Here is a 26,761-nt window from a genome sequence, read left to right as displayed (position 1 = left end):
GATCTCAAGTTATTAATAAAGCACCATTATTTGAAACAAGGTACCAGGAAATTCCTTTCCCCAAATTTCTTTTTTCTGTAGTATTTCCATGTTCACCCCAAGTTTACAGCAAAGTCATGTGCATAACCAAGAATCAACATTGATAAAACATAATATTTTCATGAAGATCTGGTCAAAAATTTTAAAAGCTGGGAGAACTGTTACTCATGAAATTGGTTTACTGAGAGGAGGAAAAATGAAAATGGAAATACTGGCATTATATCTATAGTAGTGAAGTCACGAGAGCCAAGTTTCAAAAATGTACACATTTAGTTACAACTGGATTATTCTGTTATATCAGGTAATCTGTGTGCACTTTGCAGTCACTACACTTACATAGGCCAAAATTTATGAATTTGCAGTTTGAGCCATTTGTCATCAAGAGACTGCATCATTGGGTAGCTAAATACCTCCTCTTGGGAGTTAGTCTTCATGAAGTCACAATTTGGAAGGGGGCCAGGAAGTCATCTACTGCATTTCTCTCTATGATTGAGTCCTCAAATGAACTCACTACTGTCTCAGGCACCTGTGATATTTTGTTTTAAATGCTAGCTATATTAAGTAAGTGTAAATACAATTTGGTATTTTATAAATTTGGAAACATTCCCTCCAGTTGTACCATTATTGCTGTGGACACTGATTATATTTAAGCCATCATGGGGATAAGAAAGAGAACCAATTAAAGAACATTGTAATTTTAAGGTAAACTATGCCTAGTAATAATGTTAGATTAAAAAACCAGAATTTTGAGCATCTCTAACAGTTTTAGTGTAAATTATTTTTTCTAACTTGGAAAGTGGAATTCTCTATTCTCCTTTGTGCCATATTATGAATGAACTACTTATGGTTTTAGTTTTAAATTCAAGTTCAGGAACAGAATATTGTATTATGATGATTATGTAATGAATTTTATTATATACTTATTTTGTGTATTTATCTGCATGTTAATTTCTTTTTTCAACCAGTTGTCAATTTGACAAATTCCTCCTTAAGACAACCTTGAGAGGAAGGTATATTGCTAATTTTAATGCAACCAATGGAAACAGAATTCTTTACCAGGTGATCTCACTTTGTTGTGACTGTCAGTATTTTATACTGTCATGTTGCTACCATTCCGCAGTATCTAACATATCACTTGCCGATGCTAATTACAACACAAAAGCACTACAAACATGATTATGAACATAACACTTACCCACACAGTCATTTCAACTTCAATGTCTATTTAGCAAGGTTTCTGAAAGAAACTCACTGAACAACATTGGCCATTTTTCCTGTTTATTAGATAGTTATTCTAAGGTGGTTAGTGTCACAAAGTTAATCTCAAGAGGAAGAACACGGTCCAGTGTGAAACACAAGGTACAACATTTTACAATGAAACAACAGCACAGAGTGATGGAACTTTCAAAATTAGGCAGTTCAGTAAAACATTTCAATACCCCTTTGCTCTATAAAACTATGATTATGATCTCAATTGATGGACTGTAAAACATATTGCTGTGAATAACATTTTAACACCTACTGCTCTTTAAAGAGAAGAATACACATCCAAGCACCTCAAATTGAAAGCAGAAAGTATGTGACCTTTTTATAAAAATTTTATCCAAGTTTATAACATTAATGGTATATTTCAAAGTAAAGAGTCTCTCAATCCCTTGCTTGTTGATGAGTATAAATTCCTCAAAAAAAGCACATTATAAGAAAGTTAGCTTATATAGTTCTTTGCCTATAACCTTTAAATACCTACCATCCTGGCTTCAAAAACATTTTGTGGCCATATATAATACACACACCCATGTATTACATGCATCATTTATACTGTCTTGGAATTAATCCATTATCTTTACTAAAATGAATCACATTTTAAAGACATCACATATCATACACCCTTAAAAATTATAGCAAGGGCCTCCGGTTTCCTAGGGTTCTCACATGCATTACAGGCACAAGATTACAAAGATTTTTTGAAAAAGCTGACAGTATAACAAAGTGTTTCAGGCAAGTGGTATATTGACATCAATATATCTCTAATTTTCACACTACTCCTCTGAGGAATATCTCAATCAAATACAGCTGTCTCTATCATGCACAGAGATGTTAGCAAAGCTAATGCAAATTTGCATAAATGAGCAAGTGTACACATATATAGTAAATTCACTCGATAAACATTTTCAAGTGTGTACATATTTGTGTGTACATATACACACATACAGCAAGTATACTCAAGATACATCAACAGTTTATAATAGTACCTTGAAAAACAAAAATAAAATTGCCTTACAGGTTATCTGGCTTTGTTCTTAAACATTTCAAGTCAAATATATTTGGATTCTCTTCTATTTATGTTTCAACATAATACTCAACTACTCACAACTCTATAAATCAGTTTCATTTTTTCGTAAATATTGATTGACAATCATTAAAAGTCATCAATACATAGAATAGAAAAACATCATTTATAGTATTCAGTCACCTGACCAAATATCAAGGCCTAACAATGTAAACAGAATTTATACTTTTATTTAGTAGTTAACACACTATAGGATTTATCTGGATTTTGAGGATTTTTGAGTATGATTTCAGGTTTTTTTGATAAATCAGAACACTTGAGTATTTTGAACCATTTTGTGGTAGTAGTTTAGCAAATTGCTTTTGAACTTAAACATATTCCAACTAATATGTCACAATGTCACCTTATGACATAAAGTTTTTGCACACAGTTCCACAAGAGCCAGTAACCTATAAGGCTGTGTCACAAATATCGTATTTTACTATTTATGGTCTACACACATTACACAAATACTTACATAAGCACACCCACATACACACTGAGCCTTGCAAGTGTACAGAAACACCCACATACCTGTACAGATATATGGCCACATATGAAAATTTAGAAGTCCAATAGTTAGAATATATGGAGATATTTTTCAGGAATATCACTCTACTTATATAGGTTCATTCAATTTTCCTAAGAAATGTAGTTTTTAGACATCATTGTTTTTAAGTGGCAAAAAGAAGAGCCCAAACACATATGAATGTGTTTACAATCAAAATACCCTAGCTGTTTAACCTAGGGGACACAGTACCTTAATGTTGTTTCAAATGCTTTTAGACAACATTACTTGGTTTAGAAAAACGAAGTATTTAGATGAGCCAGTATATGTACACAGGGATGTGTACACTGTGGACCTGTCACTTCTTAACACCTTATGGCGTTACAGAAACATTATTGGTTTTCGCCCACTGCTTACCAAATTAGGCAAGACACAGAACACATCAAGGGGGTTTCAGAACCAGTCTTTTGAGTTCACACTGAACTTCACACTTTATATATGATTACATTTTGCATTTCTAAAATGCTGAAAGCAGGGAAATATTTCTAACATCTTTTTCTATGCTGTCCATGCCTAAGAAAAAAAAGTGAATACAAAGGAAAAAGTATCAAACTCTCAGCTACAGCACATTGTCTTCAAAGCACACTGAAGGATTACCATAGGACATGTACACATGGTTTTTGCTGAAGTACTCTCCCGCTCAGTAGAACAATTTTAAAATTCAGTGTCTAATTTTTAAAAAAAGAGTCTTGAAAGTAACTAAACCTTAAGTGCCTATAAACCACCCATTTAGCTCCCCCAATGAACTGAAAACGTCTGCTTTGTTGCTGAGGATTTTTTTTTATTTCTGCTTTAGTATAATAGAATTATGCTGTGCATAGAAAGAGATCTCAAAGTCTATAAATGGTGCGCTGTTTCAATCTCTGAGGGACTTTAGTTTCAAAACGTAAATGATATATATTGCCCCTGAACAGTCCGTTAATAAAAGTCATATGCTGAGACGATTAAATGCTGTGGAATAGCATTTCCCTTGGAACTGCTTGAATGGAAAGTTGGCCATGATATCCGTCGGCAATTAGTACACGTCCAGTTTCTTTTTGCCGTGTCTAAACAAAGCCATGGGCTTTATATCAGTCGGCAATATCTGCCACTTACCCAGAACAAATAGCATCTATTGGAGCTCTCTAAGCAGTAGTCGTCTCTGAGCCTGACAGCCCAGGCAAGTTGAAATTATTGGAATTTCTTCTTGTACTGGACCATCTGACCCCAGCAGATTTAAGGTAACCGTTCCACTGCTTTCTTTGCATTTTTGACAGTTTAGTCAAATACATACTAATCTTTTATGGACTCCACTGTATTAAGTAATGCATTTTACAAAGACATAACTGAAACAGACACAAGCATAGGCAACCTCACAGATGTTTACTGTTTGAGCTAAAACAAAGCAGCCTTTTGATCTCAGCAGGAGACTCTGTTCATTTCTATTGGAAACAGTTTTAAAACCTGAAGTCTGGAACAGGTATTATTATGAGCTGTTCTTTCAAGATGGAATGGTTCAGTCTGCAGTTCTCGAATAACCTGCCAGAGAAGTGTCTTTCTCTCCAACAGACAGGATAATGAGGCACTAATTATTATAGGGTTGGGTTTTCAAATGCCAGTAGATTGCCTGGACTTTTTATTTCTTCTTCTTCGTATTCTTCTTCTTCTTCTCCTCCTCCTTTAGGTTGGAATATTTTACTCACTTGTGAAGTGAGATGGTAACATATGAAACTATAAACCAGATGGTCAAATTTGCTAGTTGAACAATCAGTCAAGAAGATAAATCAATAACATTTAAGCCAGTGTATGACAACTGAATTTCTCTCCATCTTGAATTGAACATTTTAAAATTTGGATTTCAAATAAAATTTGGGGAAAAAATTTTCAAGTAAAAGCCTCCATAATGGCATCTTATATTTTTTAATTTATCACCTACTGAGATACGTCAAGCCGGGAGAATATCAAAACCATGCTTCACAAGTCTTAAATTGTTAGTGTTTCAACTAGTAAACAATCACTACGACATGGCTTAAATACAACAGATCATACACATTACATTGATTTTTAACATTTGTATTTTAAAATAATTATTTTATGTTCAAGCAAAGCTGACTACAGTTTTTAAAATAGAAGACTAGAAGAGAAGAATTAGTAGGTTAATGTTTAACAATGGGTTATAATCATAGACTTACTTGGTTTAACACAAAAGGAGTTTTGCATATGAAAATTTCCAAAGCAACAGCATGCTCCAGTGTTCATGAGTCTGGAGATTTGGATATTTTGAGCAGGATTTATACAGCACCATTTAAAAGAATTTTGCTTTCAAATGGATTTTTTTAGAAGAAGCCCAAACACATTTTTTAGGTGTGTGTGTTAAAAAATAAAAAGAAAGAAAAATTTTTCTTGCTTAAGCCCTTACACATTCAAAAAATCACATATATGGTTCAGGAAAGACATAACTTATAGCAATATCACTGAATAGGTTCTCCATGTTGGCATAGAGTTTAAGCTATATTTTGCTTTTTTCCAATGGAAGACAACTTAGAAAAGCAAAATTTACTTGACAACAAAACCAAGGAAAGTTCCTAACGCCTAATGTTTGAGTTTTCATGAGATGTGTCCTTGGCATGAGCTTTTTATTCCTTTTAAATATATTAACCCACAAAATGATAAGGTGCTTTCTCTATTGCCAAGGAGAAAAAAAAATCTAATTGAATATTTTTACAATAAAATTACCCCTAAAAACAGCCATCCAAATTTTAAAAAGGATACAACTTTAAGGAAAAACACGTCTGCTAGTGTCATATTAATATAGTTTACAGAGAGTACAGGAAAAGTGTACTTACATGTCTATTTATGATTAAAAGAAAAATTTATTAGTGGAAATTAGGACTGCATGTTGCTGCATCATTAGTGTGTTCTGTACTCAACATTGGGTCTGTATATAAAATTTTTCTAGAACTAGGCCTCACACAGAAATCTCAGAGTTGAGCTATTTGTGCTCAGACTCCCCCAAGCAAATCAGTGGAGGAGATTCTCTTAAAAATCTCCCCATCATGAGTATAAAATGCCTCCATATTTACTTTTGTATGATTTGGTCTTTCCCTTTTCAAGGTATGCAAAACTCTTTTGTGTATTTTGCTGTTAGATATTTGCTCAAGAAATGTGAAACCTTCACCCAATCACAAACCATATACATTGCTCCATTGTCTGTTTTACACTGAATCTCCTACTGAGTCCAAATCATCCGAAGAGAGGGGGCGATACAGGTCCTGTAAGACGAAGGTGGCATAGATTTGTTTACTTGATTTTCTTGGGTGCCCTGTCACTCTTAGGAGCAACACTGAATGGGCATCCTTGGTTTCTAATATCATCAGACCTTTTAAAGTCACCAACTTCAGATAAGAGAAAAGATAATCATAGAGAAACCATCTAAATAGAAAAACTGGTGCTGATTTTGCCTTATTGGCAAGAAACTGCTGCTTGATCCACTCATGAGCTTTTTGTCTTACTTTGTGTGCAGTCGAATTTTACATCTCTGAGGTCTGCCAAGGCCAACTCTGTTACTATGCATCTAGGCAATTCTTTTGTGAACATTTCCTCCCCATCTGGATGGAAAAGGAATGCTTACCTCTCAAAACAATTAATCAGGAGCTCCAGCTGGCACTCAGCACATTCTAGTCCCAGGGCAGCAACTCACGTGTTGCATTTGCACATAACGTGAACCCAACAGACATTACCTTTACAAAATTTTACATTTGAACAACAGAAAGAACGCCCAGTAACCCACTCCATCCTTCCCCAACATTCTTTCTCTGTTCCCAACTACATGTCCATCACCTCCCATCTTCTTCTTCCCGCCCCTTTCTGCTACTAGATCTCTCTGTTGGTAGCCAAGCAACCAGCTCAGATCTACAGTGTCTAGAGTTGGCTTTTTTCCTCTTTTGTACCACCCACTCCTCACATCATCTGACTGATCAGATTATCTACAAAAGTCAGTGATGTGGGAGGATAACGAGGAACTTCATTCAACCTACACAACACAACACATTTCTTCTTGATATCTTAAGAAATGGGATCAAAAACAGTTCATAGACGGGAAAAGAATCCTCTGTGACCAAATGTTTCTAGACAGCAATTGAAAGAACTGTGCTGTGGAATAATAGGGAGATTATCTGATATGCTGCCATGAACATGTTTATGAAGAACAATATTGGCATGCAAACTCTAAAGGTGTAAGAGTATTCTAAAATGTCCAAAAAAGCAACAAAAAATATGATTTTAAGGGAACAGAAAAACTAGTGGAATCAGCATAATTAATATAAGTGAGAATGAAGATCTTTCTTGTTGGGATAAAAAGCAATCCAATGTCTCAATGTTTCATTTTTTAAAAATCTGTTTATGTTTCTTTATTTTAAAATGGAGCAAGAACTGTGTGTGTGCATGTATGTGTGTACACTGTGTGCCCATGTGCATGTGTGCATGTGTATGTGTGCATGTAGGGGTGGGGGCAGCCAACTGATTTTCTTGGCCATGTTGCTAGGCAACACAGAAGGAAAAAATAGAAGTAGCTACTGTTTTCCAATTTGTGATAAAAAAAGTTAATTTATTCTTTGAAGTGTCTCTTTTAGCACATGCCATCTTTCACTTATTTCAGTATTTCCTGCACAGGAGTATAGCCAACCATTTGAGAGGAGAATTAACCAAATCTGAAACAGGATCAGTTTATAGGGGCATCCTCAGCCTGTTTTAACTGGGAGGGGTTATTTGGTACAGTTGCCTACACACCAAGATGAAAGTTCCTCTTGCGAAAGCAGCTGGGAATGTCTCCATGCACTGACATGGAACATAGATAGAGGATGGTCATAAATTCAAAAGCCTGAAAACTGAGCCATCTTTGAATACATCCAGTATCCTGCCCACAACATGTGCTTAATAAATGTTTTCAGATGGTAATAAACTTTTTGTCCCCCTAAAACAATGGGGTTGTTTTTGCTGTCAAAGATAGTGTTTGCAATGGCAGCTTAAGTGGCAAAATGAAGAACCTATAAGAGAATCATACAGTATGACTATTTGCCAGATTTTATAAATGTTAATTATAAAATCCAGTGGCCACATAGCTGGATGGACATTTCAGCCTCAGTTGGACAAAATCCTAGCTTCATTCTTCAAGCTCTAGCTTCATTCTGCCAACAATGGAATACCTGAGCAAAGTTTTATATACCTAAGATGGAGATCTCCACAAGGAGGCATCTAGGAGAGAATCTTCCCTCTATAGCAGAGATTTTCAGTCACTCTCCATTTAATTTCAACAATGAAGCATGAGCTACACCAATGAATATTGAATCTGAGTTTAATTAGCTCAAAGAGAGATTTCTATGGTAGGTGTACTCACCAAAGCATACACTTAAAGTGAGAGAATGCTCTAAAAGATGGCCCTTCCTGTGTTACAGCTAACAACTGACTGTCTAGGTTGGAGCCTAGAACAAAACATTTACCAGAAAAGAATGACCATATCAGCCTTCCCTCCCCTGAAGGGCTGCCTGAATTTGGACAATTCTTCTTGGAAGAGTTCACTATGGATTCCTGTACCTCAGAATGTCAAATTAGACCATGACCAAGAGGAAAACACCAGTGAAAACACTCACAGGGAGCTGGCATAGAATTATTGGAATTTCTGTGTGCGAGGAGGCTCTTTTGCTTTGTTTTGCTTTTCCACTGAACAGGAGAACGGATAGGAGACTTCTTTAAGATAAGAGGAGGAGAAGCTGGGACCAAACCCAGGCTTCATCAGACAGTCTACATACATTTAACCTGATGTTGGGTGAGTCTGTAGAGACAGGTACTCAAACCTGACATTTGGTGCTACTGGCTCCAAAGTGATGGGAGGCTGACTGAGTCATAATGGCTGACGGTTCTGCTGGTTTAGACAACTTGGGGGGAGACCTGAGAGGGCCTCCCATGTTGGATGAAGCTTAAATGGATGGAACTTGGAAGTTGCATTTTAAAGCCCAAAATAAATGCAGCCAAATTCAAGAATCCAGTATTTGAGTGCAGTAGCCTCTAAGGAAGTCTCTGCTTATTAAAATGTCCCACGAGCACCATCATAAAACCTCCTAAGGGTGCACATTCCCCAACCTGGTCCTGAAGTCAGGACCATGAAGGGCCTCCCATTTCTTCCACTATACCCATCCTGTTCTCCCCTTTCCCACTTCTTTCATTCTTGTCTCATCATCACTGCAAAAGACCAACAGCATACGAGGTGTTAGGGGAAAAGCACAGTAATTCTTTCGCACTGCAAGAAGAGCTAATCCTCACACCTGTCCTTAGCATGGACAAGGTACCACTGTTCCCAGCAATGTTTTCACTGTGGTCTCCAAGCTCAGCCAATTTCTTCAGCACAACAGGCTAGAAATAAGTGTAGGTAGTGACGAAAGGGAAAGTGCTCAATGTGGGCTTCATTCACAAAAACAGGAGTCTATGTACTCATCCCTTGCTGCACAGACACTCAGCTCCATGGGACCACCAAGTACGCCACAAAGCAACTTCCTACCATGGTCCTTCTGCGTGTTCATAGCACTTTTTCCTTCTCATTACAAGGCTGGTGAGCAATGATAATATGTAATAAAACTAAGTAAGCTTACACACCCACAGGCGCTAACATACTCTGTGTATTCAGAACATAAAAAGAGAGCATCTGAAAGTGAAGCCGCAAATGCACATTCTTTTCCAAATTAGGATTTGGACAACTGCACAGAGAAATTACAAGCCCTGAGTTCCGGGTAAGCACAGCAATAAATGACCCACTGTTGGTCGCCTCCTGCTTTAGTGTGGTCATCTCTTAGAGAGCAGCAGCACTATTCGCTGGCACCCGGGCCACTTAGCACCAAAGCTCAGACATATCTTAAATAGGCAGCTTGCTCTTTTCCTTACCCTCTGCTTCCGCAGGCTTCCTGGGCTGGTGGGTGATGGGCTTGGCGACTTGCCCGATCGTGGAGTAGAGAGCTGACTACCAGGGGTTCCATTAACTAGAAATGCAAAGAATCACACACAGAGAAAAAGGGCATGTTAAATAATTTTTGTGACAATTTATTTTCTCAGAAAAGCAAACAATTATAGAGGGACATCTGTTAAAATTCTAGATGCCCTTTTATCTCATCCTGATGAAAAGCCTCAGGGAATAACCTTCAGAAATTCGCTGTTATGTTAATCCTGTGTTTCACCGAGTAGCAGGTTATATAATATTTTAAAAACCGCACTTTACACAACTATTCTCGTGAATTTATTAGTGATGTCTCTAACTGTGCCAACAGAGATTTGAGGATTGTGGTTAAGGTCCTGAGATATTTACAATGGGATTCACTCTTGAGCTTTAGTGTAACTGCCCAGTACTACTCGGGAGGAGAAAATATTAGCACAGCTCACAAGTGATATTCCCACAGTGACTTGATAAGACAAACCCGCTGTGTTTTTACAATTAACAGCTAACTTCTAGAAGAAGTGCCAAGATCCACTTGTTATCCATCCCCCTAGCTTGCTTCTGATGGAACTGCCTGAGGCAGGACAGAGTAATTCACTACAGACACTGAGGAACTGCTCCCAGTTTATCTTTGCTGCTATTGAAAATGTAAGTTGCTTTTCAAAAGATTCCAATCACTAGAATTCTATCCAAGTCTCAAGAGTTTTACACACCATAATCACTAAACTGAAATAAAGCCACAGAACTCAAGTAAGAAATTCTTTTCTCAAAGCAGCCTCAATCTAAGAACAGATAAGACACTTGATGACATGATTTTATAAAGATACAGAAGGCCACCTCTAATTCACTTGCACAAATGACAGTAGTACAGTTCTACACTCATGAAGAAATTAGCAGAAGACACACACATTCTTGAAGGTACACAATAAAGAGTTTCCACGAGGGCGAGCGACAATGCATTCCACTTACCTTCTATGAGTTCTAACATGGACACAGTCTTAGTGATTGACCTAACAGTAAGAAGCAAAAATCTCTTCTCAGCACTAAGCCAAGCACCAGCGGAAATGGGAAGCGGGTGGATTAGTTAAGGATGGCTAAGGCTGCTCCCAGAGCAGGCTGAATGAGATGCAGGATTCATCAGCAGATGCCTTTTCTGCGTAAGGCTGACGTCTTCCAAGCGGCAGTGGGAGGTGCGGGTTCTGTCTTAGGCTACATCAAAGGTGTCAATTAAGCCTCATGCCAACGCGGAGCCAGTGCAACCCCCACCAGACACACACACTCACTCCCGGAAGCCCCAGCCTGTTCAGCGCTTTGCACTGAATCATAATGAAGTGCCTCTGGGGGCAAGAGACCCAGTGACTCATCTGAGATTCAAAATGACAATAACTCTTCTGAGTCTGGTAGCTGCCAGGTAATAGGACACCCTCTCAGAATTCAGTGGCTAGGTAGGATGTTATTGATTTTTCACACACTGTGTTTTCCCCGAAACTTTTGGCCCAGGAAAATGGGAAGTGCCTTGTTTTTAAGGTCTCTTGAGGAGCTGACAAAACATGTCACACACCCCACGCTGCACTAATGTGTAGTTTTGCCTTTGAAATGTATTTGGTGACTCCTTCTAAAAAAGGAAGAAAAACACAAACTTGTTTTTTTTGCAGGGTAAAATGAAAAGCCAAGAACGCTTTAATTTGCTTGCATGTGGTAGTCCTGTCTTTGTTGAATGCCCCCAGCTGCTGGGGGCCTCAGCATACTGGATTTTCTAGCCAGTCGCTTCTAGGGAAGGGCTCAGGAGTAAGGACTTCAGAACCGTGGGCAGAGGCAGAACCTGCACCAGGATGGGAAGAGATGTTTCGTGGGTCAGACAGACAACACGTTTTGCTAATATAATATTTTTTGGTCCACTTTGAATACACTTTACCTCTTTACACTATACCTGAAGGCTACACTGATTGGAAAGACATGAACAAACAAGAGAACAAACAGTGTGTTTAACACTTTTTACTTTAGAGGCTTGAATCTTATCAAGCTAATGGAAACAGAGAATGTGGACTCCTAGGAAAACAGCCTTAGGGATACCCTGCTTTAAAAAGAAAAACAAAACAAGAAATGGCTTGTATTTAGTAAGTGTCCCTTATATATGCACCTCAATTTATTGAATACGTCCTATGCACTTAGACTTTTTATATATGTACAGTTATATGCATTTGTTTGCAAGTAAATCTGTATGTCTATTACCTCATTTAACTCACAATAATGTTAACAAGTACACAATATTATTTCTCTCCATTTTACAGGTGAGTAAATGAAGGCGTAAGGATGAGTAACTTGACAAGAAAATATGGGGCAGAGGCCAAAATCCTACACAAATAATCCAAAATCTGCACTCTCGCTACCATATTCCTTTACAGTGGCCAAGCCTTTTAGCCTAGAGGGAAAGCACAGGAATAAACTTATCAGTCTAACAAAGCACTTTTGAATACAGAAGTACTGGGTATTGCTCATGGAATTCCAATAACTGGTGAGGTCAACACCTTACAGAGAAGGTAATGGAATTATCCAGGTGAAGTGGGGGAGGGCACAAAGAAGGAAATGCATCTGAAGCCCAGGTGACCACCAGTTTCAGGGCTGGGCATGGGAGAGGGAGCCAGTGTCATGCATGGAAGAGACAGAATAATTTAGTGTAGCAGATGTGTAGAATTTGGGTGGGGAAGAGAGCTATGGACAAGAACGGAGAAGGCTTAGGCTGCATGCTGGGCAGCGCATTAAAACTCATGTTAAAGAGTGTGGATTTACCCATAGAGTCATCAGAAGCAATTAAATGATTTTAAGCAGGAAATATAGATTTATAACTTTTAAAAATATTTATTTATTTATTTGAAAATCAGAGCTATAGAGAGAGAGGAAGTGAGAGACAGAGAAAGAGATCTCTCTTTGCTGATTCACTCCCCAGATGATTGCAACGGCCAGGGGTGGGCCAAGTGGAAGCCAGGAGCTTTTTCCAGTCTCCAGCATGGCTGCAGGGACCCAAACACTTGGGACATCTTCTGATGCTTTTCCCAGGCTATTAATAGGGAGCTGAACTGGAAGGGAAGCAGCTGGGACACCACCTGGCACCCAAATGGAATGCCAACATCGCGGGTGGTAGCTTTACCCACTACGCCACAATGCCAGCCTCATATTTGTATTTTTAAAAGCACTCAAGATCTCTCACTCAGTCAAGAATGGATTAGAAGGGAACAATACTAGATGCAGGGATTTGCCTTACCAGAATGTTGAGGTAGGAGAGAGTGGTCACAGATGGCGGCCTGATTGGTTTAGGATAATGTAGTAGGGATGAGGATAAGTGAAAAACATTCCAGAGAGATTTCATAGTTAAAACTAGAGTACTTGGTGATTTGGGGTGGGCATTTGCCACAGCAGTTAAGATGCTGCTTGGGACACATGAATCTCATAGTAGAGTGGCTAGGTTCAAGTACTGGCTCCATTTCTGATCCAGCTTCCTGCTAATGCACACCCTAGGAAGCAGCAAAGGCTGTCAAGTACTTGGGTCTCTGCCACCCATGTGGGAGACCTTGACTGAGTTACCAGCTCCTACCTTTGGCCTGGCCCAGCCCTGGCTGATGCTGGCATTTGGGAAGTGTGCCAGGAATTCGGTGATCTCTGTATATCTGTTTCTGTCTCTTTCTCTCTCTCTCTGCCTTTTAAATAAATAATAAACAAATTAATAAACTATAGAACTTGGTAACGGGTTGGTTAATGACGATTTAGGTCATAGAAGCAGTTTTAGAAGGCCAATTGTTTGGACATGGTGAACTGAAGCCCCCAATTCTGCATGTAGGAAATGTCATTTTTCCTCTTTGAGATGAGGAAACTGACATTCAGAGGAGTAACTTGCCCAAAGACAGGCAGTTGGAAGGTGGCAGAGCTAATACGGGATCTCACGTATGTCTTACTTAAAACATTTTGCACTTTTCCATGAGTAGTATGTGCTGGAACAGACCCATCCAGCAGGTTCCTCCTTTCTGTAGGGGTAAGGGCATTAAGATTTCTGTCTCTACCACTGGGACACTTGGACCCAGCTCCTTTGTTTAAAGCCACTAGGTGCAGTGCTTTGCCTTGAATTGCCATCTCTCTGAGAAAATGAAACTCAAGTGCCAAATGAGCCATTTATAATCAAATATTTCTGGAACACAACCTGTCTGAAATATAGGGACAGCCTGTATTCCCAGGGTCAGAGCTCTGCCCAGACTCTTTCCTGGCCTCTCAAATAAAGCACTGGTAACTTCTTAAAAATAATTTTTTTGAGAGCAAGATAGGGAGAAAGCTCCCATCTACTAGTCCAATCCCCAAATGCCCACAAAAGCAGAGACTGGGCTGGGCTGGAGCCAGGAGCCCAGAACTCAATCCAGGCCTAACACCTTGATAGTAAAAACTCATTCACTTGAGCTGTCACTGCTACCTCCCAGGATCTGCATTAGAAGGAAACTAGAGTCAGGAGCCAGAGCAAGGTATCAAATCCAGGTAATTCAATGTGGAACATGGGCATCTTAACCCTTAGGGTAAATGCTTGACCCTTAAAATGGTTCCTGACACTCCTTATTGTTGAATCACTACTGGATACGTGCATTTTTTATAGGTAAATTTGATGTATATACTGAATTAATTTGTTTTTATTCTCTCACACCAGAAGTCCTTGAGTATCAATAAAAAGGACTTGCTACTTATTTAATAAGACTTAATAAAATTCAACTTACAAATAACATTATTTTTCAGAGGCCCTTATTAAATATTTCTTTATATTAAATGGGAAAAATTAACATAGAGAGGTTGTTGGTAAATAGTCAAGAAGGTCTAACCGTTATTTCAATCCAATTCCCTAAACTCTGAATTAGAAAAACTCATCAGAACCACAGCCTTATAACCAGTTCTGGTTTCTTTTGCTCCAATCCATATGGGTAAATGTTCCTTAAATCTTGTATTTCCTTGCTCCACTTGTTACTTCTGCCACAAGAAGTGCTAAACTTCAGGATAGATTATTCACAGATAGCATGATGATCAATTACATAAGAGGCCACCTAAGGGCTGTGAGAGAAATCTGACTGCTGAGTTGACTTCTACCATTCCTGGTCCATGTCCCTTTTCAACTCAGCTGTCACCTAAGCCCATCGGCATTCTAATGGCAAGTACTGGTAACAGCACACTAGTGAATAAAATTGCTCATGAAGTGTCTGTCTCCATCTTTTCCTCCATCATTTCAGACAGCTGATGGTACTCTTTTTCATTAATTGGAGCCATGAATGTAGGGTACTATATATCAACCAGTCAATGCTGAGTATGTGCTACACACTTATCAGTCCTTGATTCCAAGAGGCTTATAATTAAATATGAAAGTTACTAAAAATTTCTAGAATTTGGAGACACTTGGCTTATCTTTACCAATTTATTAGTCCTCTTAAATGACTTCAGACTCACATATTTGTTTAGCAACCCATTTGTGGACTTATAGCACTTCTCTTTATGGTTGGATTCCTAAGAGTCTCAGACTCACATGTGGAAGCTAAATGCTTTCAAGAATCTCAGATTGATTCTGAAATCTGAGAAATCTTCAAGCAAGACTATCTCATTAAAAGGTTAGTGACTTTTTTTTTTCATTCAGTCAGTATTTCATGGTGTTCCTGCCACATACAGACATTGTGTTAAATACTCATGCAATGAATTAAAAAATGAAATGCAAGGGATACTGTAAGAACTGGCTAAGAGGGGTCGGCACTGTGGCTTCCTGCAACACCAGCATCCCATATGAGGGCAGATCGAACCGCGGCTGCTCCACTTCTCATCCAGCTCCCTAGTAATGCACCTGAGAAAGCAGCGGAAAACAGCTCAAGTGCTTGGGCCCCTGCCACCCAGGTAGGAGGCCCAGATGGAGCTCCAGACTCTTGGCTTTGGCCTGGCCCAACCTCGGCCGTTGCCTCCATTTGAGGAGTGAATGAGCACATGGAAGATCTCTCTCTCTCTTCTCATATATATATAATTCTGCCTTTCCATCTTTTAAAAAATAAATAAATGTTAAAAAGAAAACACTGGCTTGGAATCACCACATATTAGGGTATATATAATCATTAGGAATTAAAACAAAACTCTGAAAAAAAAATCAAACTTCTGCTGAAACAGAACTATCCTAGGGGAAGACAAACATTAAAAATGTCTACATGATAAGATTAAGGGCATCTGGTCCTTTCTAGGGAAAAGCAGGGCATGGAGGGGTGACCAGACATGCATGTGATGATTTTAAAATAAAAAGATTTATTGAACTAAGAGATCAGAGCTTAGAGATGATCCGAATCCCAGCCTGAATCATCTCTTTATACCAGAATCAGAGAGTTGATGAACTTCTGATCTGCTTTTTCTTTCTATGGAAGCACAGATCTAACAACTGTTATCAAACATGGTTGTGAAGAGAGGATAAAAGGGTAACGTGTAAATCACTGTTGATTTTCTACCAAAGTATCCATGAACTTTGCTAAAAGAAACTCCAGACATGAAACCCACATCACACCCTCCCACAACTCACCAAAATATTCTTCCTTGCTTGCTAAAATAAGCCAAGCTTGCTCAAGACTGAATACCTGAAATGATTTGTACACAGCACAAAAATACAGCTATGGTATGAGAAGCAACACACATAATAACTTCATTTGACCCTCATAGCTTTTATTTATAAAAGGTTTCACAAAATATTTGTTTTGTTAATTTTGTTCCATAATCAAACAAAACCTAATTAGGTAGTTATATCAACATCTTACCAAAGTCAAAACAAAAAAAGTACACACTGATGGGGCCAATGCTAAGGACAGTGGGTTAAGCTGCCAATTGGGATGCCTGCATTCTATATTGGAGTGCTGGTTCCAGTCCCAGCTACTCTGCTTCTTATTTAGCTTCTTGCTAACGCCATCTGGGAACTGGATGATAGCCCAAGTACTTGGGTCTCTGTAACCTTCACGGGAGATCTGGATGGAATATTCGTCTCCTGGCTTCTGCCTCTCCCAGCTCCAGCTGTTGGTGGCATTTGGGGAATGAACCAGTGGATGGAAGATTTCTGTCTGTTGCTGTCTCTCTCTGTTTCACTCTTTCAAATAGCTAAATAAATATTTGCTTAGAAAGTGCACACTGAAAAAAACTGGAAAACATATATAAAACACTAAATGGTGGAATTATAGCTGATTTTTTTACATCTTCTAAGTATTTCATAATGAGAATAGATTACTTTAGATAAAAATCTTTAAAATCAATTTCATAAGTTTTGTTTAATGACAAAAATAGAATTTTGGAAGTAAAAACACATTTTTCAGTGACCATCTCCAATGGTCATTGATGTCTTTGGATTGTTTCCTTTGTTCTGTTTTACAATGTGTTTTGCTCGTCCGGCCAGACCATGTCTCTATTCTTTCAAATCTGTATATTTGAACATTTTTGCTACAACAAAAGTTCACAAATTTCTGGTGCTGCCCTTGTTGAGAAGAGGTGAGGGATTGTGTTAACATATGTGAGGGGACATCAAAAAGTTTGTGGAAAATGGAATTAAAATATAAGTTTACTGGGGCTGGCGTTGTGGCATAGCAGGTTAAGCTGCCATCTGCAATGCCAGCATCCCATATAGGTCCCAGTTCGTGGTCCCACTGCCCAACTTCCAGTTCAGATTCCCTGCTAACATGCATAGGAAAGCAGCATACTTGGGAGTCTACACTCAAGTGGGAGACCTGGATGAAGCTTCTGGCTCCTGGCTTTGTCAGGGCCAAACCTGGCCATGGTAACCATTTGTGAACCAGCAAATAGAATCTTTCTCTCTCTTCCTCTCTCCTTCCTTCTCTGAGACCTTCCCTCTTTCCCTATAACTCTTACCTTTCAAATAAATAAATCTTTAAAAAACTAATTTTATTTTGATGCAAAATATTTAGAAATTCAAGCATAGTTTTCTCATAACACATACCTTCCATGAACCTTTGGAAGACCTCTTGTATGCATATGCCTGGGGTTTGGGAGTGTCAGCTGAGGCACCTTATGTAGGAGATATGGATTTTTCTTTTAGACTCCCCCCAAGTCCCTAGTTAGGCAGGGGTCTTCTGAACTCCTAAAAATCTCTTTACCTGACCCCGGTGCAATGTTTGCCACATTACTGGGAAGAAAAAAGATAGAAAGAAAAAGCATATACAGTCAACAGAGACAAAGAAAAAGAGATAACTGTCTAATAGAGCTGAGGAAAGATGCTATGTTCTAATTTTAGCTTTACAGGTGCTCACCCTTAGGTGAGGTGGAGCCCTGATTCCCCGTGACATGTCTGTATTCTCCTCTTAGGCTGAGTGAGTGGGTCCCATTCAAAGGGCTCATCCGCTGACAACAGTGGGAAGAAATCACCAAGAACAAAGGAGAGAAGGAAAGAGATACAGCTCTGGGATTATTTTTACATCTCCCCAGTAGTTACATGAACTTGCAGTCACTGTAGAACCACAAAGAACATCTGCTCTCAGAGACCTTAGCAGCTACAGGGACCGTATGTCACCTGTAACTGGGTACTGAATCAGTTGCTGTGGGACTGTCAGCAATGAGGTGAGCAGGGAAGGTTTTGCACAGGACAGCTGGGCTGAATTGGGTGCATGGGCTTTAGAAGGCAGGAGTCATTGACAAAGGCATTTTAGGCCAAGTGCTAGGAAAAAAGGTAAGAGGTAGAAAAGTCCAAATGCCATCTGGGGAAAATTTGTTTCTAGGATACAGCACAGGTTCAGAGGAGAAGTGGGAGATGTGGCTAGAAAGGAAGACTATGACCAAATCAACACTGTCCTCCTAGAACAAGGAGTATGAACTTGGTCTAGCAGACGGCAGTAATGGCAGCAGTCAGACATCCATGAAAGGGTTGCTGTCAGAGCAGGGACAAAGGCAGGGAGGAGGCCAGGTGGCAAGGGCTTTCAGCTGCCACGAGAAACAGAGGAGAGCTAGGACAGCAGAGGCCACACAGGCAGCAAGAGAGGGAGTCCAAGAGCCAGGCAGCAGACTCAACAGGGGAGGGGAGGGAATGATATGTTGAAGATGATTTGGGAGTAAAAGAAAAAATAATAACAAAACAGGATCATCCAGAGTCCGTTAATGTAAAATTTTGAACTTTTTAAATCCTGTCTGCTGAAATTCAAGAATACTCTGTAGTCATCATATGGGAATTAGGCAAATAAGGACCCTAAGGGTCAGGGTGGGTGAGGGTCCTGGAATGAGAGACCGGTTGCTGCAGGATAGCCTCTCCATTCAGGCAAGCCTGGGAGTCGGTCCTGGAGCAGCCCCATAATGACCCCACGGACAACATTCTCAGATAAGGCTGACTGGCTACTGGTCTTGTCCGCTGAAATGGTTCCTCCACTAGTGGTCTGCTTGCCACCCAATCATACGATCATCTTCCTGTCTCATGCTATTGATTTTTAAAAATTGTTTATTTGAAAGGCATAATTACAGAGAGGAAGAGACACAGAGAGAGATTTTCCATCTGCTGGCTCACTCCCCAAATGTTCGCAACAGCCAAGGCTGTGCCAAGCAGCAGCCAAGAGCCTGGAGATTCTTGGGTTTGGGGGCGCAAGCACTTGGGCCACCTTCTGCTGCTTTCCAGGGGCATTAGGAAGGAGCTGGATCAGGAGTGGAGCAGCTGGGACTGGAACTATGCCACTGGAGCTATGCCACAAGGCTGGCCCCACTATTAATTTATGGCTGGCGCCGTGGCTCAACAGGCTAATCCTCCGCCTAGTGGTGCCAGCACACCAGGTTCTAGTCCCAGTCGGGGTGCTGGATTCTGTCCCGGTTGCTCCTCTTCCAGGCCAGCTCTCTGCTATGGCCCGGGAAGGCAGTGGAGGATGGCCCGGGTCCTTGGGCCCTGCACCCACAAGGGAGACCAGGAGAAGCACCTTGCTCTTGGCTTCGGATCAGCGCGATGCGCCGGCCGCAGCAGCCATTGGAGGGTGAACCAATGGCAAAGGAAGGCCTTTCTCTCTGTCTCTCTCTCTCTCTCTCACTGTCCACTCTGCCTGTCAAAAAAAAAATTTAATATCAAATGCTTGTGGCATTTTCTTCCATCTCAATATCACCAGCCTCTTAAACTGCCATCACTGAACTATCACTGTTTACCCTCCTTTTCTAATCTCCTCTTATAATTGCAAGTGCTTCCCAGATTTCTATCTTAAGCTTTACAAACCTGTTGGTGGGGGATGCGCTTGTTACATTTCTTTTCTTTCTTTCTTTTTTTTTTTTTTAATTATTGCTATATGCTAGGTTCTCTGAAACATATACCGTCAGCTCCAATCTCCTGATTTAAGCACAGTAACTTGTTCCTAACTGCCCACTGGTGTTTCCAGGACATCTCACACTCCCATGTCTAGAATGAATTTGTTCCCTACTTCTCTTCACCTGACATACCTCTCCCCATCTCTGAGTGCTCTCTTTCCCTCTGGCCTCACATCCAACTAAATTTCGAGTTCTAAAGTCTCCCCTGTTCCTAGTAAAGCTGTTTTGATTCTGTCCTGAGAATTTCTGTCCAGGATGACTACAGGGGACTCAGAGACTTCCTGGCTGCTGACTCCTTACCCGTGGTCTTCCTTTCTATCACTGTGTCGCATTTCCAAAACTGTGGTCTTTCATGGTCTTGCTTAAAATCTCCATACATAACCCAAATGTAAGAAAAACACCTACACGGCCCTGTGAAATCTGATCCACAACCAACCAGACTAACACCTCACATCCAGGCCTTTCCTAGAATTCTACCCCTCACTTCTACTCGACTAGCCCTAATGCGCCATATACTTTCATGTCTTTGTGTCTTAACTCACACTGGGAGGAAATGACTTCTTGGTCCTTCTCATCCTGGTAGGAATCCTCAAGCCTGACTCTCTAAGTCCTTGTCTCTTAGAAGGTTTCTCTGCCCGTATCCGTGAGATCTAAGCTCTTCTTCCTCTGGGCAGTCATGGCACTCATTACACCCTTAGAGAAAATGGTGTATATGTTTGTCTCACACCTAGAAAAAGGGCCATTTTTAAGTCAAGTTATGTTTTAATCAGGAAACATTTAATTAACCTGGGCATTAGCAATGGGAGTTTATGAAAACCAGTGATGTAGGGTGCTTCCTTCAGGTATATTAAGTGAAGATAATAGTTCAAAGATTTGAAGAGTATCTTTGTTGGTCCTTCCAGAGTGAGCATTGTGGGAAATTGATAAGTGCAGAGAAAGAGAATATAAGATGAGCATTACATGTCACAAGGAATTCTAGAAACACAAGGAATAAATCACCAGTCTCTTAATTTCCTTGATACGTTTTTGTTTTCAACAATTCCCTGGGAGCCCCAAAACAGAAAAGATCTCTCTTAGTATGTACAAGAGTGAACTCTCCACAATAAAGAAAAAGGCTGAGCTAAAAATTAATAGCTGAGCAACCTGCCTTTGAAGGAGTTTGATATAAATCAAAAGAATTTGATAAATTATACGAGTGAGCTGATTAAAATTCTCTCAACTTCCACAGCCTTGATTCTTGACTTATCTGCATATGTTGCATAAAATATTTTTATGTAACTGTAACAAAGTAAAAATTAAACAGCATAAATGAAAGACCAGGATTTCTGGAGTCATATACAAATAAGTATTAAGTCCTGGAAAAATAAAATGGTGCTTCAGTCATGGTAGACATTAATTTCTTTAAAAAAGAGTTTTTTTTCCCTCCTTTAAATATTCACCCTTGCATTTCTAGCACTGAGCATGGTGGTCTATGGTGGGGCCTCAATGCATATTGAAAGAATGAATGTTTAATGCTATCAGTGTTTCTCATAAAGCATTTCTGAAAAGCCAGAACATGTGTTAGTTCTTGATGGGGACATATATGGCACCTTTGGTGACTCAGTTATATTTCTCCTGGCTTCTGTAGACAGAGATTCTAAGAAAAGTGTGTCATTCTGTAAGAAAAAGTTGAGGGGCCAGCACTGTGGCATAGCAGGTAAAACCACTGCCTGTGATGCTAGCATCCCATATGGTACCAGTTTCAGTTCCGGTTGCTCTGCTTCCAATCCAGCTCTCTGCTAATGTGCCTGGGAAAGCAGCAGAAGATGGCCCAAGTGCTTAGACCCTTGTACCCACATGGAAGATCCAGAAGAAGCTCCTGGCTCTTGGCTCCTGGCTTTGGCCTGGCTGAGCCCTGGCCATTGTAGCCATCTGGGGAGTGAATTAGCAGACGGAAGCACTCTCTCTCTCTCGCTATCTCTATCTCTGCCTTTAAAATAAATAAAATAAGTCTTTTGGGGCCAGCATGGTGGCATAGCAAGTAGACCCGCCGCCTGTGCTGCTGATCCCATATGGATGCTGGTTCGAGTCCTGGTTGCTCCACTTCCGATCCAGCTCTCTGCTATGGCCTGGAAAACCAGAAGAAGATGGCCCAAGTCCTTGGGCTCCTGCACCCACATGGGAGACCCGGAAGAAGCTCCTGATTCCTGGCTTCAGATGGGTACACCATGTACATGGGGAGTGAATGAGCAGATGGAAGATCTCTCTCTCTCTCTCTCTCTATCTCTGAAACTCTTTCAAGTAAATAAATAAATCTTAAAAAAGTAAAATAAAATATAAAAAGTCTTTTTTAAAACATTTATTAAATGGAAATACCATGCTAAGACAAGCTTCAATACCCCAAGTTCTTTCTCAGGCATCCAGGAAGAAGTCAACATTTTGAAGTCTGAAAGCTTAAAGGAAAACTGCAGCACCGAAACATTAAGATAGGTAAATAGAATTTTCTTATACTTTCAACATGAAGAAAACAATTTAAGCCAGAACTCAACTTTATCAGTTTTACTGAAATCAATGAGTAAATATTACACTCCTATTTCCAGAGAAGTTTTATTATAATTTCCTTGTGCAAATAACAGAATTTGCTTAAAATGGTTTCAATTACACATTTTACAAGATGCCTGTGTTTCAAAGATATATACATGAAAAGGGTCAGCCCATATTTAAATACTCTTTATGATGCTCTTATGTATTCTTGTTTCTTTAAGAAAGAAACTGAAAACCATTTCTCCGGTTTGTTAGTTGTTCTGCATCTGTTGTCTCGGTGTTTAATTATCTAGGGATATATTACTCTTTTTGTGTAATATGAAGACTTCTGGTTTTACTTTTTTCTAGTTCTACTTGCCTTCTTTAGGCACTTTCTGCTATAGAGACTAAACAATTCAACAGGTATATGAATGGTGTCATCCATAAATTCTTTAGCAGGTCTTGACCTCCACGCTTCTTGAAAGTAGGGGCTCTTTCCTTTCATCTCTGCATCATTAGCACCTAGAAAACACTTGACACTAGTAGGCCTGCAGATGATATTTCTGAATGTGTAAATGAATACCTTACATTAATAAATCACTCAGAACTTTTTTATTTCCAAGAAAAGGAACAGGTAAAGGGCAAAGGGAAGATTTCTGAAGGATTCTCATTTTTATTCCAACGCTAAATTAGAAAAGTTTCCCTTCACTACTGAGTTACACCAGGAAACTGAGGTGAAGTACTTAATTCTTGGAATGATGGTGTTAAGAGGATTAATAATAAGGTTTGTATTGCATAGTATTATGATGCTTTTAATTATGATCTCAAAGCAAGTACAAGATGAATTATTTCCTAGAGATCAAAACTCTCCTAAGTGGTGGTAAAGAAGCTGCCACCAAAGGCCTCCAGCTTGGTTATCCAGACTGAGCACGGGAAGAGGCCAGCCCTGAGCTGTCATTCAGTCTGAGACTCCGAGCAAAGCAGTGCACTCAGTCCTTCTTTTGCTTCCTCATTTCTACAGAGATAATAGTAACTTTTCTTACTCACTAACTGGGAATTGTTGGAGAGCTCGATGGGACAAATATCCTATGTAACTATGATATTTCATAGTTGTATGCTAAGCTAACCATATTGTTATTAACATCCACAAGGCCTAAAAACTGAGCAAATCTTAACTTTACAATGTGTTCCAATTTCTATCAAATGAAGGAAGATGAACACTGAAGGCGGAAATCTAATAACTAAACTAGGAATCATTTCAAAATTTACGTTACAAATATTCTTTAATGTTCAAAACTTAGGTTCTTAGTGGTCATTGGATTTGGGGCAACATCAGTTTTTAAGGGCTATTAAAGTAAAATCGTTACTATCCAAGTGTCTGTGATTTAAAAAAATAGTATGTTTAGCATTTTTCATAAAATTGAGATTCAACCAATATAGAGGAAATTTACTGTTACTTTTCATTGGTCTCAACTGTCAGAATTGAGTGAGGATTGGAGACCTGGACAGGGCAGTGGATGGACCTCAAAGGGAAGCTCCCCAACATCCAGTTGTTGCACTTGTCTGATAAGAAATGGTGACACCAAAAGGGAGTGGTCTCGGAATCACTGCTATAATCCACACACTTGTGACTGCCAGCTGGCTGCTCTGTAGAGCCTCTGTACATTGGAATCATTCCAATGAGGGTAGAAGATTTACTATGAGCCAGAGTAGGGAATAGTCCTTGCCTATCACAGCCTTTTATACAACCAGGGAATGGTTGTGTGTCATCTCTTCTAGGTCAACATGGCAGGGAGTTGGCTGGAAGATCAGTGCCACATAAACAATTTCAACTTACAAGTTTAAAGATACCTTGAATGAAGCGTTACTTTTTCAAGAACATATTGATTTGGAGAATTGATGTGGATTCTACTTTCTTTATAGAAATGATACCAGCTGGCAAGGCTTGTATTACTAGGGATGATTCCAAGTTAGTGCTCATTAAATCCACCAGGTTTTCATTAGAGTTGAAAAAAGGCTCTAGGGATGTTTGTTTGAAAAACCTATTTGTTTTGAGGTAACAGGTCCCATCAATTTTAAACCTTCAAAAGGAATGTGGCAGTGATGAATGCAAGTATGTTTATTATACAGGACAATCTGCTTTTCTGAGTTTACTTTTGATAAATAAATAAATATAAATCTTAGAGATGCTAGGGGCCTATGTTGTGGCATGGCAGGTGAAGCTGTCGCTTGCAGTGCTGGCATCCCATGTGGGCGCTAGTTCGGGTTCTGGCTGTTCCACTTCTGATCCAGCTCTCTGCTATGGCCTAGGAAAGCAGTAGAAAATGGCCCAAGTCCTTGGGTCCTTGAATCCATATGGGAGACCCGGAGGAGGCTCCTGGCTCTTGGCTCTGGATTGGCACAACTCCAGCCATTGCTGCCATTTGGGGAGTAAACTGGCAGATGGAGGACTTTCTCTCTGCCTCCTTCTCTCTCTGTAACACGCCTTTCAAATAAATAAATAAATAAATCTTTAAAAAGATCTTAGAGATGCTGAACAGTGGCCATATTACCAGTTAATTCTAAAGTTAAATTTTTAACTCAGTTATTTTTTTAAGATTAGAGTCATGATTTTATATTTTTGTCCACAACGATGTGCACCCTACCTTTCTTGACTTATGGGGTCCAAAACAAAATAAAAAGAAGCACTGTTTAACTCAGGGTCATCTGGGCATCTGATTACTTACAGCTTTTTTTTTTTTTTTAAGGATTTATTTGAAAGGCAGAGTTACAAAGAGAGGCAGAGAGAGAGAGAGAGAGAGAGAGGTCTTCTATCCATTGGTTCACTCCCCAGATGGCCACAATGGCCAGAGGTGCACTAATCTGAAGCCAGGAGCTAGGAGTGTCCCTCAGATCCTCCACGCAGGTGCGGGGCTGAAGAACTTGGGCCATCTTCGACCACTTTCCCTGGCCACAGCAGAAAGCTGGGTCAGAAGTGGAGCAGCTGGGACTCGAACCAGTGCCCATATGGGATGCTGACACTGCAGGCCATGGCTTTACCCACTACACCACAGTGCCGGCCCCTACTTACAGCTGTTTTAATAAAACTGATAAAAATGATAACAAAATTAAGAGCTATAGGAGCAAGTGCCTACCCTCAGACACCCACATTCTACTTTAGAGTATCTAGGTTGGAATCCTGACTCTGGCTCTAGACTCCACATTCTTGCTAATTCAGACCTGGGAGGCAACAGTGATGGCTCAAGCACTTGGTTCCCTGCCACTCACATGGGAGACTCAGAATGAGTTCCAGGCTCCTGTCTTTGGCCTGGCCCAGCCTTAGCTGTTGTGAGCACTTGGGGAATAAACAAGAGGATGGAAGCGCTTGCTCACTCTCACTATCTCCCAACTAAAAATAACAAATTTAAGAACTATACTGCATATTCAATCTCATGAAATCTCGAATATCAAGGACATAGAATTTGGCCAGTCGCCCATTATTAGATATCTCCCATCTGATTTTTTTAAATTCATAGTACATACTGAGAGGAAGATAAGAACAAAGATTAGGTAAAACTCATTATAACAAAGTAGATTAGGATTGAGAACTAATTTTGTTTTTATAATATTGAAGATTTTTAATAATACTGATAATGTTTATTTACAGGACCTCTTTGTCCTTCAAACCCTTTTATGATTGGACTAGCCAAAACTTTAGGCCAACAGGCTGGCTAGGCCAATGATCTGTCTCCCTTACTGCTCTGTGAAAGTTTATCCTACAGCCTGGGTTTGGTCGCAGAAAATGAACCCTGTTCTTTGTTCAAGGATGACCATCCTCTAACAGAGCTCAATTTTACGCTGTCAGCTGGTGAACGGACACACTAACATGCAGCAATTTCAGGATCATGCTGACATTTCATGGAGTCCTCCCCTCTGTGTGTGGGTGGTGTCTTTCTTGGAGAGATATTCCCTAATATTCCAGCGAAGAGATGATCTTCAGAAGGAAAGTCTTCTCCAGGTGACTGATTCTCTACAGCCAGGACATTGTAAGGAGGTAGAAGAGGGAGTTGGTGAA

At 39.8% G+C, this 26,761-nt stretch overlaps 1 protein-coding gene across 2 annotated transcripts in view; it reads right to left on the bottom strand.

Annotated features, from left to right (window-relative positions):
- Positions 1-26,761, bottom strand: part of DCLK1 (doublecortin like kinase 1) — a 393,955-nt gene that overhangs the window by 76,795 nt on the left and 290,399 nt on the right. The window contains exons 6-7 of one of the 2 annotated variants that reach the window (XM_062194371.1): positions 9,849-9,943; positions 1,309-6,187 (exon numbers count right to left, since the gene is read on the bottom strand). In XM_062194371.1, coding sequence (XP_062050355.1) covers positions 6,131-6,187; positions 9,849-9,943 — 152 coding nt within the window. In that variant the 3' untranslated portion in view covers positions 1,309-6,130. Of the gene's footprint in view, positions 1-1,308; positions 6,188-9,848; positions 9,944-26,761 lie in introns of those variants that run through there. The other variant, XM_062194372.1, reaches the window with a different exon arrangement.

Source organism: Lepus europaeus, chromosome 6 (genome assembly GCF_033115175.1).
Source record: "Lepus europaeus isolate LE1 chromosome 6, mLepTim1.pri, whole genome shotgun sequence".
In the NCBI taxonomy this organism is placed as follows: domain Eukaryota; kingdom Metazoa; phylum Chordata; class Mammalia; order Lagomorpha; family Leporidae; genus Lepus; species Lepus europaeus.
This window is presented reverse-complemented; position numbering and strand designations above follow the sequence as displayed.